The 16,471-nt window shown below is 42.8% G+C and overlaps 2 protein-coding genes across 2 annotated transcripts in view; both read right to left on the bottom strand.

Moving 5' to 3' along the window:
• The window catches only part of LOC308103697 (zinc finger protein RFP-like), a gene marked incomplete at its 5' end in the record, with an annotated part of 1,925 nt that extends 1,780 nt beyond the window's left edge, over positions 1-145 (bottom strand). The window contains one exon of the mRNA XM_080453821.1: positions 1-145. This exon is cut by the window's left edge and continues 1,780 nt beyond it. Within this exon, the coding sequence (XP_080309947.1) occupies positions 1-145 (145 nt within the window).
• A 3,040-nt stretch (positions 146-3,185) lies between these two features.
• Positions 3,186-14,862, bottom strand: LOC308102627 (zinc finger protein RFP-like; the record flags this gene model as incomplete). The annotated part of the gene is made up of 3 exons (XM_080452428.1): positions 3,186-3,580; positions 9,633-10,402; positions 14,010-14,862. The coding sequence occupies 3 exons, from the start codon at positions 14,860-14,862 to the stop codon at positions 3,215-3,217; spliced, it is 1,989 nt and encodes a 662-aa protein (XP_080308554.1). The 3' UTR covers positions 3,186-3,214.
• Between the last annotated feature and the right edge of the window lie 1,609 nt (positions 14,863-16,471).

The following is a 16,471-nucleotide window of genomic DNA, read 5'->3' as shown; positions in this document are numbered from 1 at the left end:
ACACATCACTAGTGTCCCAGTAATGTGTGATGCAGGTTTTGCAGTAGTTGTGTCCACATGGAGTGCTGACTGGATCAGTGAACACATCCAGACAGATAGAACACAGGAACTGCTCTTCAGACAGGAGAATGCTGACAGACGCCATTTCTACACAGAATAAAGTTTAAAGTATCAAATGTTGTTCTTGAATGATTACTTTAAACATACAACCTTACATTATAGCATAAAGCATATTGCGTACACAGCACAGCACAGTACATAGATGGTATTGACAAACCTAATGTAGACACACCAAGAACAATTGTATAAATATGTTGTTTTAAATGTTGTTCTAAACTCAAGTAGTCCACACCACAACTATGACAACAACAGTGGTGAGCGATATCGTACACTATCGAACACTGACAGCCAATCAAAATTCACCTGAATTTACAGACATAAAGTTATAAAACATGATAGTTCAGCTGTGTCTGTGCTCAGATCATTATCATTATACTGTAGTTGAACTGTAGTTACTCAAACGTTAATTCATTGAAACATTTAATTCAGACAAATAGAAGAAAAGGGGAATTTCAGGCACTTATGTTATGTTGTTTATTAAATAATATCTATACCGTACTGACCTGTCTATGTCCATAAGTCTTCTCTGTTAAAGATAAGCTCCTGTTAATATGAGGTTTAGACAATATGATCTCAGCTGTCACGCTGCTGTGGCTGTATTCTACTTGTGGTTGTGATACATCACTGAGATGTCAGTCAGCATTGCTTCACTCCTTGTAAAAGTGAATTATTCACTGGACTCATTTTCATGCTGTGAGCAGGTTCAATGGTGCAGAATAGAAAATATAAAAATTAGGAATGTTTATATTTTACATTCACATCATTACATGTATATTCTATTTGTATTGAATTTTTGTTTATGAGGTGGATATAATATTGACTGAGAAGAGCTGAAGAGTTCTCAAACTATGGTAGGCCTATATTTCCTCTGTGGTTATACAAGCGTACCATTTGCTTTAAACTTTTGGTTATCAACCACTGGCCTTTGATCAAAGTCCTTCAGATATTGTTTTATATCACACTGTTTACACTGGAGGCTGTCATGTGACCTGAAGTCATTGAGGCTTCACACCATGTAACTGACCTTTAGGGCAGTGGTTCTCAAAGTGGGGTCCGGGGACCCACAGGGGTACCCAGCTAAATTTGTTAATATAGCATTAAGTTTAACCACTCAACCCCATATATTGGTGGTTTAAAAATAGCCAATCTACAAGCTCACAATGTGTTGCAATGTGACACATTGTGAGCTTGAAACATTTTAAGGACACACATTTTGTTTGGGGTACAAAATATTTTCAGATGGGGGTCTGCGGCCAAATACATATATATCATGATACAGACTGATGGGTCTAATTGTGTACCATTTTCCATTTGTATGTATTAATATGGTTAAAAGTGTCAGTGCCTCTCACCAGCCTGCAACATTGTTTTGGTCTGATGGGCTCCTTCAGCTATGTCAACAATATTAGATAGCAGGTTAACCTCGTTGCCACACAGATTTGTTGTTATAAGCTCAGTGCATAAATGATACCCCAACCTTGGTTGCCCTTGAAACAGAGCCATTCGAGACATAACCGACGGCTGATGTGGTGACGAAAGGCGTTACCCCACGTTATGTGTATATAACTTTGTATCTCTGTTTTAACATCAGAAGAATACATCTGGAACCATGCTTTTCCGACGCTTGTAAAAATCTCTTCTCTGGAACAAACCCAAATACTATTATTAACACGTTTCCTTCCTCCGTTTATTGATGTAATTAATTCTTATCTGACCGATAGATATGGACCGGTATTTACTAGGAAAAATATAGCTATCACAGACAAGTTTGAGAACCACTGAGCTAAGAAAAATCTATATATATATAAAACAAAATCTATATATATATGCTGTGTGTGTGTGTGTGTGTGTGTGTGTGTGTGTGTGTGTGTGTGTGTGTGTGTGTGTGTGTGTGTGTGTGTGTGTGTGTGTGTGTGTGTGTGTGTGTGTGTGTATTGTGGAAGCTGACCAACACCAAGACGCTGAGAGAGCTGGGTTTCACAAGAAAACAGGTTTATTCATAACCTCACTCCGTCAAATGGAAGAAGCTTGCGACACACATTTTGTTTCACAGCGTACTTGCATCTGAGACTCCGGGCGCAGAATCGATGACAGACGGAGTTTCATTTTTTCAAGCTACTAGGCAGGTGATTGGATGATCCCGCCCCTAGCAGCCGCTGATTGGTTCGAATGCGCAGCAGTTCGGGCAGCTTTACTCTGTGAGCAATCCCAGACCCTCCTTCCTGAAACCAAATGCAAATGAGATTTCCGGAGGGAGGGGGGGTTTACCAGGCTAGTTTATTCAGGGTAATTAACAAAGGTGGGGTGGGGGAATAGATGCGGCCAAACATAAATCATCTTCCCATTCGGGGTATTTTCATCAACATTCATCCGTTAGTAGTGTCCCGCATAGGTTGCCTAAAAACAGAAAGAACAGTCCATTAGTAACGAGCTAAACTCAAATGTTGGGAAAATAGTGGAGTGTATGCCTTACCGCCCGACAGCGTCCAATGCAGAGAAGAGTGAGCCTTATTGAGCTGAGGTGAGCCTCAGCATTTTATGGCCCAGGCTGATCAGAACCCAGGTGTCCTTACTTGGTAATCAGACACAGCAGTCATCATTTCGAGCTGATTGAGGAGGTAGGCAGGTAGGTACCGCCCCTCAATCACTCTGCCTAGGGCCAACCATGGTCTGCAGTGCTGCACCTCAGCTAGAGCACACCTCCTACCTCTCATGGGACGCTGGTCAGAGCGGGCCCACAGAGACACTCCACAGTATGTATATATATATATATATATATATATATATATATATATATATATACACATACGCACACACACACACACACAGACTAATCTGACAACTTTAACGCTGGCGTTTCTCTTTTGGCCATATACCGGTAAGCAAAAATGTTTAACTCAAAAATGTAAAAGAATAAGAACTTTTTTTTCTTCAGAACACAGCATAGTCTGTAGTCATCACAAATGCTAAATGAATGTCTTTCAGCAGAATGCATCTGGTAGGTAAAACAGTTAAATGGCTAGATTTGAAATGACTGTTAAATGATCCTTTCAATATACACATTTGTTGTCTTAATTGAAAAGTAAAAATGTGTCTAATCTGTGTGACTGATAGGAGAGATGATCAGAGGAGCAGAGTTTTTACCACCATCGTTGAAACATGGATTAAGGATTGGATAGAGTTTGTCAGTGAAGGTGCAGCCAGTGAAAGAATAGAGATGAACTCTGGTCTCCACATCAAAAAAGGAGACCAGACCCTCCTCATAATCCACAAACACTCCCACTTTCTGGACCTCCTCTGTTACAGGGAGGAGGACAGGAGGGTCAGTAAGAGCCCTGTACTCATTTCTATTTTTCAACCATATAGACCAGTAACCGTTGTTGGGACTTGGTGTGTTTGATAGTTTCCTGTTGATTGACTCTCTGGCCACTCCTACACCCCAACAAGTTTTCCCTTTAACCTGAACCTCATAGTAAATGAGGGTGGCACACAGGAATGTGTATGTAATAATAATAATAATAATAATACAAATATACTCGATACATGGCAGTTTAGGGGAGTTCATAATAGCAACAGAATCACAATACATTTTAACATGTCAAATGTAAACAAATTCTAAATGCAGTGCAAAGTCAAAATATCAAGGCACTCATGTATTCATAACAAAAATAGCTGATCTACAAGCTCACAATGAGTTGTGATGTATTGCTTGTAGATCTGCTATTTTTGAAAATCTGTGAAATAATTGTGATAATCGTGGTCAGTATCATGTCAGTATCATGTTAGTATCATGGTCAGTATCGTGTTAGTAAAGTGGTCATTGTGTCAGTATCGTGTCAGTATCATGGTCAGTGTCATGGTCAATGTCATGGTCAGTATTCATTTGGGATCAGACACATTCATTTGGGACCACTGATCGGTGTCATGTCAGTATCATGGTCAGTATCATGTCAGTATCATGGTCAGTATCATGTCAGTATCATGTCAGCGTCATGGTCAATATCATGTCAGTATCATGTCAGTATCATGGTCAGTATCATGCCAGCGTAAGTAACAGTCAGCACTATGAACTCTCAATGACCCCAATGAACAACCTGCTGGCTTCTCAACGAGCTGAACGGAGATGACGTCCCAATGAGCCATAATACAAGTGTAGTGTTTTGGACTACACAGAGAAGCATTCTCATGAAACAGAGACTTTTGAGTCTTTTGAGTTTGCGGGGAGGAGATGTGTGTGCGTGCGTGCGTGCGTGCGTGTGTGTGTTTGTGTGTGTAGACTGTCCCCTTTGGTTGATCGATGTCACCATGGGCCACATACTATACACTGTAAAAAACAAAACAAAGCGAACAAACACTGTAAAAAAAATATACAGACAATAGACACACGGCAAATGCTCTAGCACCACCTAGAGTCTATCTGTGCACGTCCCTGCCCCCATGCTATTATCATGTCCTTTCTGTGTGTTTCAGTGTGTGGGAAGCCAGAAGAGGATATCTTGCGCCCTGCCAGTATTTGGGGAGGTAGCCCGGTAGCAGAACTGGGGAAGATTCCTTGGCAACTCCACATCCAAGAACCAAGACGAGGAGGAGCATCATTGATCAAGGATGGGTGGGTTGTGACTGCAGCTCACGTTGTGAGTGGGTCTGAAGCGAGACAAGTCCAAATGTATGGTGGACTGATTGATATGAACAAGCTGGCAGGATCCCAGTCTGATGTGGTGGTCATGGATGTCAAAAATGTCATAATCCATTCTGGATATGGTAATACTAGTTTACACAGACCACACAACAATTATGACAATGACATTGCTCTGCTCAGGCTGTCTTCTAGGGTGAAGCTAGGGCCCAACCTCCTTCCTATTTGTCTGCCCGAGGTGTTCGACAGACATGTGCAGGAAAACCAACCAGGCACTGTGTCGGGTTGGGGCATAACGGAAGAAGGATCACCCAGCCAAATCTTAAAATATGCTCAAATTGCGGCTTACTCCCTTAATGAGTGTAAGAAAGTACCCGTGTCCAGAAAGCAACCAATGATTTTCACAGAGAACATGTTCTGTGCTGGAGGGAGTGGGGTGGACAGCTGCAGAGGGGACGCTGGTGGTCCATTTGTTGTGCCATAGTTGGGCTTTGGGAATAAGGATGGCCAAGGGCCCTATCGTCTCAAAGGCATCGCGTCCTGGGGCAGCAGTTGTCGGAAACAGCAGTTTAAAGGCTATTACGTTAATGTGGGGAATTACTTAGAGTGGATCCAAGAGACAATAGAGAGAGTAGAGAGAGAGGAAAAAGAGATGAAGTAAACGTCTACCACCAGTAACCAAAGTTCATTTATTTACATAATTATATGATTTGCATTATATATGGGCAAAGTTCCCCTTTAAGGCAGTATAGAGGACAACGTCAGTATTGGATATAACTGAGCGTGTAGGACTATAGAGCGCAATTTATTCAAGGTGACCCATTTGATGACTGGCAGGTTCGCTTCTACTGTAGGTATTAGGTAGAGGCTTGTTGTAGTGAATACGATATAAAAGCACAATTGTAGTTTTATCCAGTTTTCACACTGATATTATTGGATAAAATTGAGACATCCTGTGACTCTCCCTCTGTCTCAAACTCAAGTCTCACTCTGCACTGAAGTGTGGTCTACACCCTTCAATCACCTAGCTGCCTATTGACCATCAAGAATGTTGATCGGACATGGAAGATAGTTTGTGGCACAGATGCCAGTCGCATCTAATTTAGCAAACTCAGGTGTTGACATCATCCGAACACTTGTCACTAGCAGTGATTGTTGACTCCCGTTTGAAGTGCAACCCAAACCTGGTCCGTTCAGAGGCCGTTTTGTCTCCATGCAGCTTCAAACTTCCCAATGTGAGACACACATATTTAAAGCCAATTACATTTTACTGTAATCCATAAAAGTGTGACTGTTAAATCCTTGTGTCAATAAATTGTGTTTTTATCAGCAGTTGCCAGTTAAGCTTATCAAAGACAAATAAAATGTCGTTTGATCTGCGTTTGCTATAACCACACCAGGATTTTGTTATTTTATTATGACTTATCTTATTGGATTATGTTATCACACCCTGCCTTATTGATAACCATTTAAGTCATAATGAGCTTGAATGTTTCAATGATTTAATCATTTCAATTCCTTAATCATGATTTTGATTGTAATTATGACATTCACTATTTGTGCCTTTTCAATTTAGTTGACTCTGCACTGGATTCAGTGGTTTGTAATAATTGTGAAAATGTATTAAGAAATCAAATTGAATCTTTTTCTATTCATCTTTGCTTTGTCTTTTAATTTTGTAACAGCTTTTTAAGAAGTACTCATTATTATTATTATTATTATTATTATTATTATTATTATTATTATTATTATTACTATTATTATTATTATTATTATTATTATTATTATTATTATCATTATTATTATTATTATTATTATTATTATTATTATTATTATTATTATTATTATTATTATTATTATTATCATTGTTACTTAAAGGGATATTTCAATTTAAAACTATTCTGGGATCATTTTAATGTCTTCTCAGGCTTCTCAGTGTTTTGCCATTGGCATGGCAGGCACATTTGATAATAAAAATATATCAGTCTTTCATATCCTAAAATGATCACTTAATAATAATACTTCATTGTCATCACCTGTACTCACTCATATACCTTTGATTTACAGTCAAATCATGTGGTGGTCGCCCTGGTGATGTTCGCAGCTTACAAAAGGAGATGATTTTGTCTTTGGACCAGAAGTGGAGTACACATGCCAAACAGGGTATGATCGCACATTTATTATATTGCTTATTTATTATGTTTTTTCAATGTGTTTCTGAACCAGTGGCTCTAGGGCAATAGAGGGCACTAGAGTGCCACCACGACAATCCCAACCCACACCCTCATTGAAGAGAAATCACTTTGCTATATGTTTTTATATTTGGAATGGGTATACGCCAGCAAGTATTAAAGTTATTAAATAGTGAGTAAAATGTATGATCTGCCATAACGTCTATGTGATGGTCATGACCATCTCATAACTATTTCCAGTATAAGTAATATAACAAAATACTATAATGTGTTGGGGCGCAAGTTATACTGTGCCTATGACCACAGTACTAGGCTCATTGAAAATAGCAGATCTACAAGCTCACAACTTGTAGATCTGCTATTTTCACTAGCAGGTACTGAGGGTGAGGAGACAGAATGTCTCTTTTGGGTCTCAAGCCAAAATGTTTTGGAACCACTGCTTCAGACCACATGTTTATAAGAAGATAAAAGTTCTACATTTACATACAACACTCTAAGAATAAAAATTAAAAACACAATTGAATGTCATTCATTCAAGTTTATTTCTTTTTATACTACAAAGTGTGTACAATACAAGCAGTTCACAGGCATTTGCACATAATCATAATTAGTGATTTATATTAAATAATCTATAATTGATAACATGCAGCTTCATAAAATAACCAATTATTAACATCAGAATCATTGCATTACTATTTTCAATTAACTGTTCTACAGTAAATTAAAGTACAAGACTTGCAATAAAATATTGTTATTCCTGTTAGATGTATTCCTGGACATTAATTAACACAAATGTTGACTTGAACTCCAATGGCATGAAATAAAATATACAATCAAGTCATTGTACCAAGAAATAAATGTAGACAAGATTTCAACAGTCTTACTGACAGGAAATACTTTTTAACCACTTTAATCCTGGCATTTCTATGTTGACCATGGGGGGCCTGTTCCTCGAAAGGTGAATTAAATAAGCCTGGATTCAAGTCAAATCCAGGCTTGACAAAGTCGGGTCCGTATAGCCTGGTTTATTCGGTTCCTGGAACGCCAAGCCAGGCTGAAAAGGAGCGACTTTGTCGAGCTAGGCCTTGTCAAGCCAGGCTGTGTCGAGCCAGGATAATGAAGCCAGGCTTCACTTATTTCTATAAAAGACCATGAAAGTCGATAGCAGAATCCTTGAACTTGACCAATCATGGAGCCCAAAACCAGAGCGGCGTTCTTCTCTGTGGCTGAACAGCAGCACTGCAGCAGCTCATGGAATCTTACAAGGAAGTAAAATTTATAATAAGCAAGAAAGGAAACACGGCCGCAATAAATATAGATCCAGGGAGAAAGCGTGGCAAAGTATTGCCGACAAATTAAATGCACAAGTTGTCCAAAAATATGCAATTAATTAATTTATATCCATAAATATATAATTCAGTTAGGTTTAAACATAAGGAGTTTAAGTGAATGTTGGAATTATAATTATAAACACTTAGAATAATTTTCTAATTTCAAATTTCTAAAATCGAAGATCTACAAGGGAAAAGCTTGCCTTTTGGCGGCCGGGGGTCCACGTTTCCACGGGGGTCAACGGGGGGTCCGGGAGTACACGGGGGGCCGGGCCCCCCGTGTACTCCCGGACCCCCGTTGACCCCCAACAGAGGTCCGGGGTATACGGGGGTCCACGGGGGCGGGGGTCCACGGGGGTCCGGAGGTCCATGGGGGTCCGGGGGTCCGGAGGTACACAGGGGGCCGGGGGTACACGGGGGTCCGGGGGTCCACGGGGGTCCGGAGGTCCATGGGGGTCCGGGGGTCCATGGGGGTCCGGGGGTCCACGGGGGTCCGGAGGTACACAGGGGGCCGGGGGTACATGGGGGTCCGGGGGTCCACGGGGGCGGGGGTCCATGGGGGGCCGGGGACCCCCGGCCGCCATAAGACAAAAACATTTCGGGCTTGTAGATCTTTGATTTTCGCATAAGAATTGAATAAGTGTAGAAAAACTCATTGGTTTATGATTGGAGTCATTGGACTAACAGCTATTTCACAAAACTTGAAGAACAAGGCACTGGATTAATAAAGCTTGGCTGTTAGCCTGCTCCTGACCAGGCTAACTTCACAGCTAAATTGCCATGGTAACTAAGCTAGGCTTGCTTCAATTCTCTTTTGAGGAATCGGATAAGGCTAAACTTAGCCAGGGTGAACTGGCTAAACTAATCTTCAAGATAATTCACCTTTTGAGGAACCGACTCAGCTCTAATCCTGGCTAAATTAAGCCAGGATAGGTGGTAAAGCCAGGCTTTAGCTCTAATTCACCTTTTGAGGAACAGGCCCCATGTCATTATAAGCAAAAACTCTTATTTAAAAAAAAAAAGCAGAAAATAGCATATCTACAAGCTCACAAAGTGTCACGATGCAAAATATTGCAACAATTTTTAGTAGCTGTAGCTGAAGTATAAACTAGGGTTTCAGTGGTTAATATAAACAAACGTTTCAATGGAGAAATAATTTACCATAATTAGTATGTAGTTATAACAAATGCAAAATGAATGTCTTGTTTTTCATTAGAATGCATCTGGTACAACAGTTGAATTTGATTTTGAGTTGATTTGAAATGACAGTTAAATTAACCCTTTAATATACACATTTGTTGTCTTAATTGAAAACTGATTGAGGATTAAGATAGTCTAATCTATGTGATTGACAGGAGAGATGATTAGACCACCATCATGGAAACATGGATTAAGGATTGGGTAAAGTTTGCCAGTGAAGGTGCAGCCAGTGAAAGAGTAGAGATGAACTCTGGTCTCCACATCATAAAAGGAGACCAGACCCTCCTCATAATCCACAAACACTCCCACTTTCTGGAGCTTCTCTGTTACAGGGAGGAGGACAGGAGGATCAGCAAGAGCCCTGTACTCATTTCCATGCCTCAACACTATAGACCAGTAACCCTTGTTGGGACTCTGTGTGTTTGAGTCCTTCCTGTTGATGGACTCTCTGGCCACACCTACACTCCAATAGGTCTTCCCTTTAACCTGAACCTCATAGTAAAACCTTCCTGAGGAGAAGCTTTGTTTCCCTAAAACACGTGTACATTTAGAGAATCTCTCTTTGTTGTTTGGGAGGTTCTTCTTTACTGTTCCACGAGTCACTTGTTTTCCATCCTCAGACAGGATGAGTTCACGGTGTGCTGTATCAGGGTCCAGAGTCACATCCACTACATATTGCTGGATCCTCCTCAGCTCAGCATCCCGTAGCTTCTTCTCCATCTCTTGACCGAGTGTCTTCAGAGCGGTCCTCACAGTCCCCACAAATGAAGGCTGATGGACATTGACCTGGGTGGATGGAGGGGTGTTGATGGATGGGAAGTTCTGGAGGAAGTGGAGGTGGTCTTCAGTGTATGAGAGCTGCTTCAGCTCAGAGCTTCTCTTCTTTAACTCAGTGATTTCTTGTTGCATATCTACTATATCTACTGGGAGCGCCATGAAAGACGGCCGCATCCGTACGCGCTCTGTAACATCGCAACGTTTTTCCATCTTTTTAGTATTTTTTAGCCTTCTCCTTTTTCCCTACACCGTCGCGTGTCTAAGGAGTTATGACAGACAAGCACTTATGGACATTAGCACAGCGATTACACACAGAATTCCGGACTTTTTCGCTGAAAACCTTCCACTCGGCTGGGAGGGGGGAGGTGTTCCCTTTGTTCCGGCAGGAACAGAAAGTTACCCGAGGCGACGAAAAAGACCGTGGCGTCGAGGGACAAGAGCAGGTCTCCTCGTAAGGACAACAAAACGTGGATATAAACCTGCACTGCCTTCAATCCTGCTAGCGAACGTTAGATCTCTGTGTGAATCAAGAACTGTGACCACTATGGACGACTTACTGGCGCGCGTTAAATACAACGCAGAGACGAGGAGCAATTGTATTGTTGTGCTAACAGAGACGTGGCTAACGGAGTTAGCATCTGATTCTTCCATCACTCCCCCTGGTTTCACCGTGTATAGAAAAGACAGAGACACTGTACTAAGCGGTAAGCAACGTGGGGGGGGAGTTTGTGCCTTGATCAACAACAACTGGTGCAAAGATGTTAAAATCCTAGATAGTCACTGCTCACCAGACCTTGAACTTTTAATCATAGCCTGCCGTCCTTTCTACCTACCACGCGACTTCAGCATTGTGATTGTAGCCGTTGTTTACATTCATCCTGGAGCTAATAAGGACACAGCTATGAGGGAATTACACCAGGCGATCAGTGCACAAGAAAATCGCCACCCGGACTGCGCAGTCATCTGCCTAGGCGACTTCAACCGGACAGACTTAAAAAAGGTCTTTCCCAAATTCCACCAGCATGTCGCCTGCAGTACCCGTGGTGACAATATTCTTGACCACTGCTACACGCCCTTCAAGGATGGATACAAAGCCCTCCGACGCCCACCGCTAGGAAGCTCTGACCACGACGCCATCCAGCTGCTACCTGCCTACAAACAGAGGCTAAAAAGGGAGCCGGTCGTTGAGAAGGAAATCCGAATCTGGTCTGAGGACACAGACGCTATGCTACAATCCTGCTTCTACCAGACTGACTGGGGGATGTTTAAGAACGCCGCTGGGAATAACATCAACGAACTCTCAGACTCAGTCACTGGCTTTATCAGTAAGTGCATAGATGACATAGTCCCAAAAAAGACAGTTCGGATCTATCCCAATCAGAAACCATGGATGGACAGCGGAGTACGTGCACATCTGCATGAACGGGATGCTGGTTTCAAATCTGGCGACGTGGAAACGCGCAACACGACGCGCGCGGCCCTAAACAGCGCCATCAGGAAGGCGAAAAAGGCCTACACAAAAAAGATGCAAGACAAACTCAGCAATGGCGACATCAGGAGCACATGGCAGGCGGTACACACCTTGACAGACTGCAAAACAAGAACCAGAAGCGAGGTGAACCCGCCTGCCTGCCTCCCCAACGAACTGAACACTTTCTACGGCCGGTTTGAGATCAGCTCCAACCGCGGCAGCCAAGCGGGGCCATCAGCAGCACCAGCAGAGGACAACCCTCTAACCATCTCGGAGAGAGAAGTGCGTACAGCCTTCACACGGGTCAACATCCACAAGGCAGCCGGACCTGATGGGATTCCAGGCCGGGTCCTTAAGACATGTGCAGACCAGCTGGCGGGTGTCTTCGCTGACATCTTTAACCTCTCCCTCTCCCTGGCTGTGGTCCCTGCAGGGTTCAAAATGTCAACCATTGTGCCCATTCCCAAAAAGGCCAAAGTGACATGCCTGAACGACTGGAGACCTGTTGCTCTCACCCCGATCGTCAGCAAGTGTTTCGAGAAACTGGTGAGGGAATACATCAGCTCCACGCTACCTGCCTCGCTGGATCCGTGGCAGTATGCATACCGCAAAAACAGATCCACCGACGACGCTATTGCCATGGCTCTCCACACCGTCCTCTCGCACATGGACAACAAGCTGCTGAAGGACAAATATGTACGTATGCTGTTCGTGGACTACAGCTCAGCATTCAACACCATTGTCCCAGCAATACTTGACAAAAAGCTCAGAGACCTAGGGCTACACCCAAGCATGTGCGACTGGATACAGGACTTCTTGTCCAACCGACATCAGGTGGTGAGAATGGGCAGCATCACATCCGACCCCCTGACCCTCAACACCGGAGCACCCCAGGGATGCGTGCTGAGCCCCCTCCTCTACTCCCTGTACACGTATGACTGCATAGCCACACATGTCTCCAACACCATCATAAAGTACGCGGACGACACGACAGTGATAGGCCGAATCGTCAACAACGACGAGTCTGACTACAGAGAGGAGATCAAATCACTAGCACGCTGGTGCCGGGAGAACAACCTCTCTCTTAACGTCGACAAGACCAAAGAACTGATCGTGGACTTCAGGAGGCCGCGGAGAGACCATGCGCCCATCCTCATCGACGGTGCTGCAGTGGAAAGGGTCAGCGAGTTCAAGTTCCTCGGAGTACACATCGAGGAGGACCTCAAATGGGAGACGCACTCCACACACGTGAGGAAAAAGGCTCAGCAGCGACTGTACTGGCTCCGCCGCCTGAAGAAGCTCGGAGTAGGACGTCGCATCCTCAGGCTGTACTACAACAGTTCTGTCGAAGGCATCCTAACAGGCTGTGTCACGGCCTGGTACGGGAACTGCACTGCCCGAGAAAAGATCAGCCTACAACGAGTAGTGCGATCGGCAGAGCGGATAATGGGAATCGAGCTCCCAGCGCTCCAGGAACTGTACAAAAAGCGGTGCGTGCTCAAAGCCAAGCGCATCATCAAGGACAAGCACCACCCAAGTCACAGACTGTTCAACCCCCTACAACGACCGCGACCGGGCAAGGGGCTCTACCGCAGTATCAAGAGTTCCACCACCAGGTATTGGTGTAGTTTCAATCCGGCTGCTGTCAGAATGCTGAATGGGGAATAAGCCTGGATGAGGCATAGGCCTTGTTCAGCAGCCTTTTCTTTTCTTTTCTGGCTCTTCCTGAACACACCTGTGGATTATACCAGGGACAATGACTTGGACTTTAGCCCCCCCTCGGACACACCTGTGGACTACACCAGGTACAAATGACTTTTTGTTAAACTCTCTCATGGAGCTACTTGCGGATTATACTAGGGTCAGTCCACTCTAGGTGGACACGCACTGACCTTTTGCACCTTAATCCCTTGTATAACGCACTGACTTTTTTTTGTTCTTTTTTTTATTGTGCTCCTTTTCCTCTAAGCACCTTAACGTCCATTGTCTATCATGCACAGTATAAGTATAACATGCACAGTATACAATACATTGCTGCTATGCTCAGGCACCTTAGTTTAGTTTTTTTTTAGTTTTTATTATCTCAGGTAATTTGTAAATATGTAGATAACTTGTCTGGCCTTCTGTTGCTCTCTTGTTTTGATCTCCTTCCCACTTACCCCCCACCCTCTTCTTCTCCCCCCCCCCTCTTCTTTCTATGGAAACTAACGTTGCGATGGGAACGATGTACAAAAAAGAATTTCACCCACTCTTTTACCTTGTAAACCTGTGATGTGACAATAAAACTGATTCTCTGATTCTCTGATCTTTGATGAAGCCTTCAGCCTGTTTCTCAGTTGTTTTCTGCTTCTTTTCAATCACATCAATGAGCTCAACCTGGCTTCTCTCTATACAGCTGATCAGAGCAGTGAAGACCTGCACACTGTTCGCTATCTCTCTGTCTCCATCTTTCTTACTGAGTTCTACAGAGTGTGTGACCTCTTGAATCTTCACTTGTCTCTCCTGGATCATCTGCTGAACTTCAGCCTCTGTCTTTCCCAGCTCAGCCTTCTTTCCTTCATAAGCCTCTTCCAGAGATACAATTTGATGTAACTTGTGGTCTGACGTCATGCAAATCTGACAAACACACATGTGGTCAGTCTTACAGAACAGCTCCAGAGGTTTGTCATGTTTCTTACAAATAAAGTATTCCAGGTTCTTTACAGGATCAATTAGTTTGTGTCGTTTTAATGCTGAGACTCTCTGATGAGGCTCCAGGTGAGTCTCACAGTAGGAGATCAGACACACCAGACAGGACTTCAAGGCTTTGAGCTTGGTCTCAGTACAGACGTCACAGGAGACTTCATCTGGTTCAGCAGGTTCTTGGATTGTGCTGGAAGCGTTGTTCAGCTGCTTGGATTTCCTGAACTGATCAGCCATCTCAGAAATGAAAGTGTTGACAAGCACGCCTGGTCTCTTACAGAAGATTGTTTGACACAGTGGACACTGACACACATCACTAGTGTCCCAGTAATGTGTGATGCAGGTTTTGCAGTAGTTGTGTCCACATGGAGTGCTGACTGGATCAGTGAACACATCCAGACAGATAGAACACAGGAACTGCTCTTCAGACAGGAGAATGCTGGCAGAGGCCATGTCTATACACACTGAAAATAAATAAAACAATAATGACTTCTCACAGCTCAATAGTTATGAATCTAGAGAACAATCATATTGACAAGGAAATACTACAGTGTACTGTACTTCCTGGAAACCATACTAACTGAAACATCCCACTGAGCATTTTTCGGGCTATTAGACGTCTAAAATACGTCTAAGGGCTAGGCTAAAATAGGGTTATAACTGGTATAACAGTGAACGTTTTTAGATGTCTAGGCTTAGCCTAGACGTTGATTAGCTGTTTTTTAAGTTTCTATAGACCATCTTTATTATAGCTGTTAGAGTTAAAACTATGTATTTTGTCGACAATATTGATATACAGTATATGCCATCATATCCTATTTTAGTGTGCCATCTTGGCATAACTCAAGTTTGCTCACCAATCTTATGATTTTATTAAGTTCGAGGTTGGACAAAACCAATCCTAGTATCAGGTCTCTCCTTTCCTCTAGAGACTGCATGTGTTTTGAGCTGTACAGAGCGCAGGCCCTCCAAGGTCACTGATTATCTCTGGAGGAATACAATAACAGCTCATTGAAGTTAACTTGATCATCTATGACAAAGCAACAACACCTCCAGCGACGCCGGTCATAGTTGAGGTCAACGTGTTGTTTGAGACATTTGGACGCTGTTTGTCCAAGATAAACTGTCACACCATCCGCTTGCCATCTTCTCTCTCAACCTACGAGCAAGGCTCCTCATGGCCAGATGTCATCGTCAGAGCTGATAACAACTTCATTTGTGTATAACTGTTGTGATCATTGACTGTTTAGGCAGAGAGATATTTTTGCTGTACAGTGCCTCGTGGATTGATTCTTTCTCTTAATACAATGTCAACCTTTTAATTTGAGAACCGGCCTGTGTCTGTCTTTGATTTCGTCTCATCCTTTTTACACTGAGTTTTCAGCTGTTTAACTACAAATAGTTTTAATTAACATAGAGCAGGATTTACGACCCTTATATCAACTCTATTAATAGCCGTTGAAATGACGGCTATAATGTAGACGTTGATTAGCTTAAAAAACAGCTAATCAATGTCTAGGCTAAGCCTAGACGTCTAAAAACTTTCACTGTTAGACCAGTTATAACCCTGTTTTAGACGGAGGTCTAATAGCCGACTATGGCTCACTGGGGTACTGGGGAATTTCAAGGAATATTAGAATAGTGGAAGATCATGTTGGGATATAGCCTTGGATCAATACCATCATGTATTTTATCGATTCTGATTTGCGTTTCTATGATAGTCTTGGTCTTTAGCCCCCCAGTTGTCACTGGACATCCGTCCTTATTTCTCTGAACATACAAATGCAAAATATAAAGTGCTTACCCGGTACCCACGGATGTTAACTTGGCATTCGGAATCTTTGTGCACTGTAGTAATCCCTATTTTTTAATAAAGAAGTGTTTTAATCCTGTCTGTGCCTGAACATTTTATTTCCTCGTTTACATCCTGTTTACATTGTAATACCGACTTTACAGGGAATTTAACGACAGAATCCGACACAGACGGGATGAAAACTCATGTCTATTGAAAAATACCGGCTAATATAGTGAACCCAGGTTCCGAATGTCGAGTTAACATCCG

This window comes from Gymnoscopelus braueri (assembly GCF_963280865.1).
Source record: "Gymnoscopelus braueri genome assembly, chromosome: 16".
Lineage (NCBI taxonomy): Eukaryota > Metazoa > Chordata > Actinopteri > Myctophiformes > Myctophidae > Gymnoscopelus > Gymnoscopelus braueri.
This window is presented reverse-complemented; position numbering and strand designations above follow the sequence as displayed.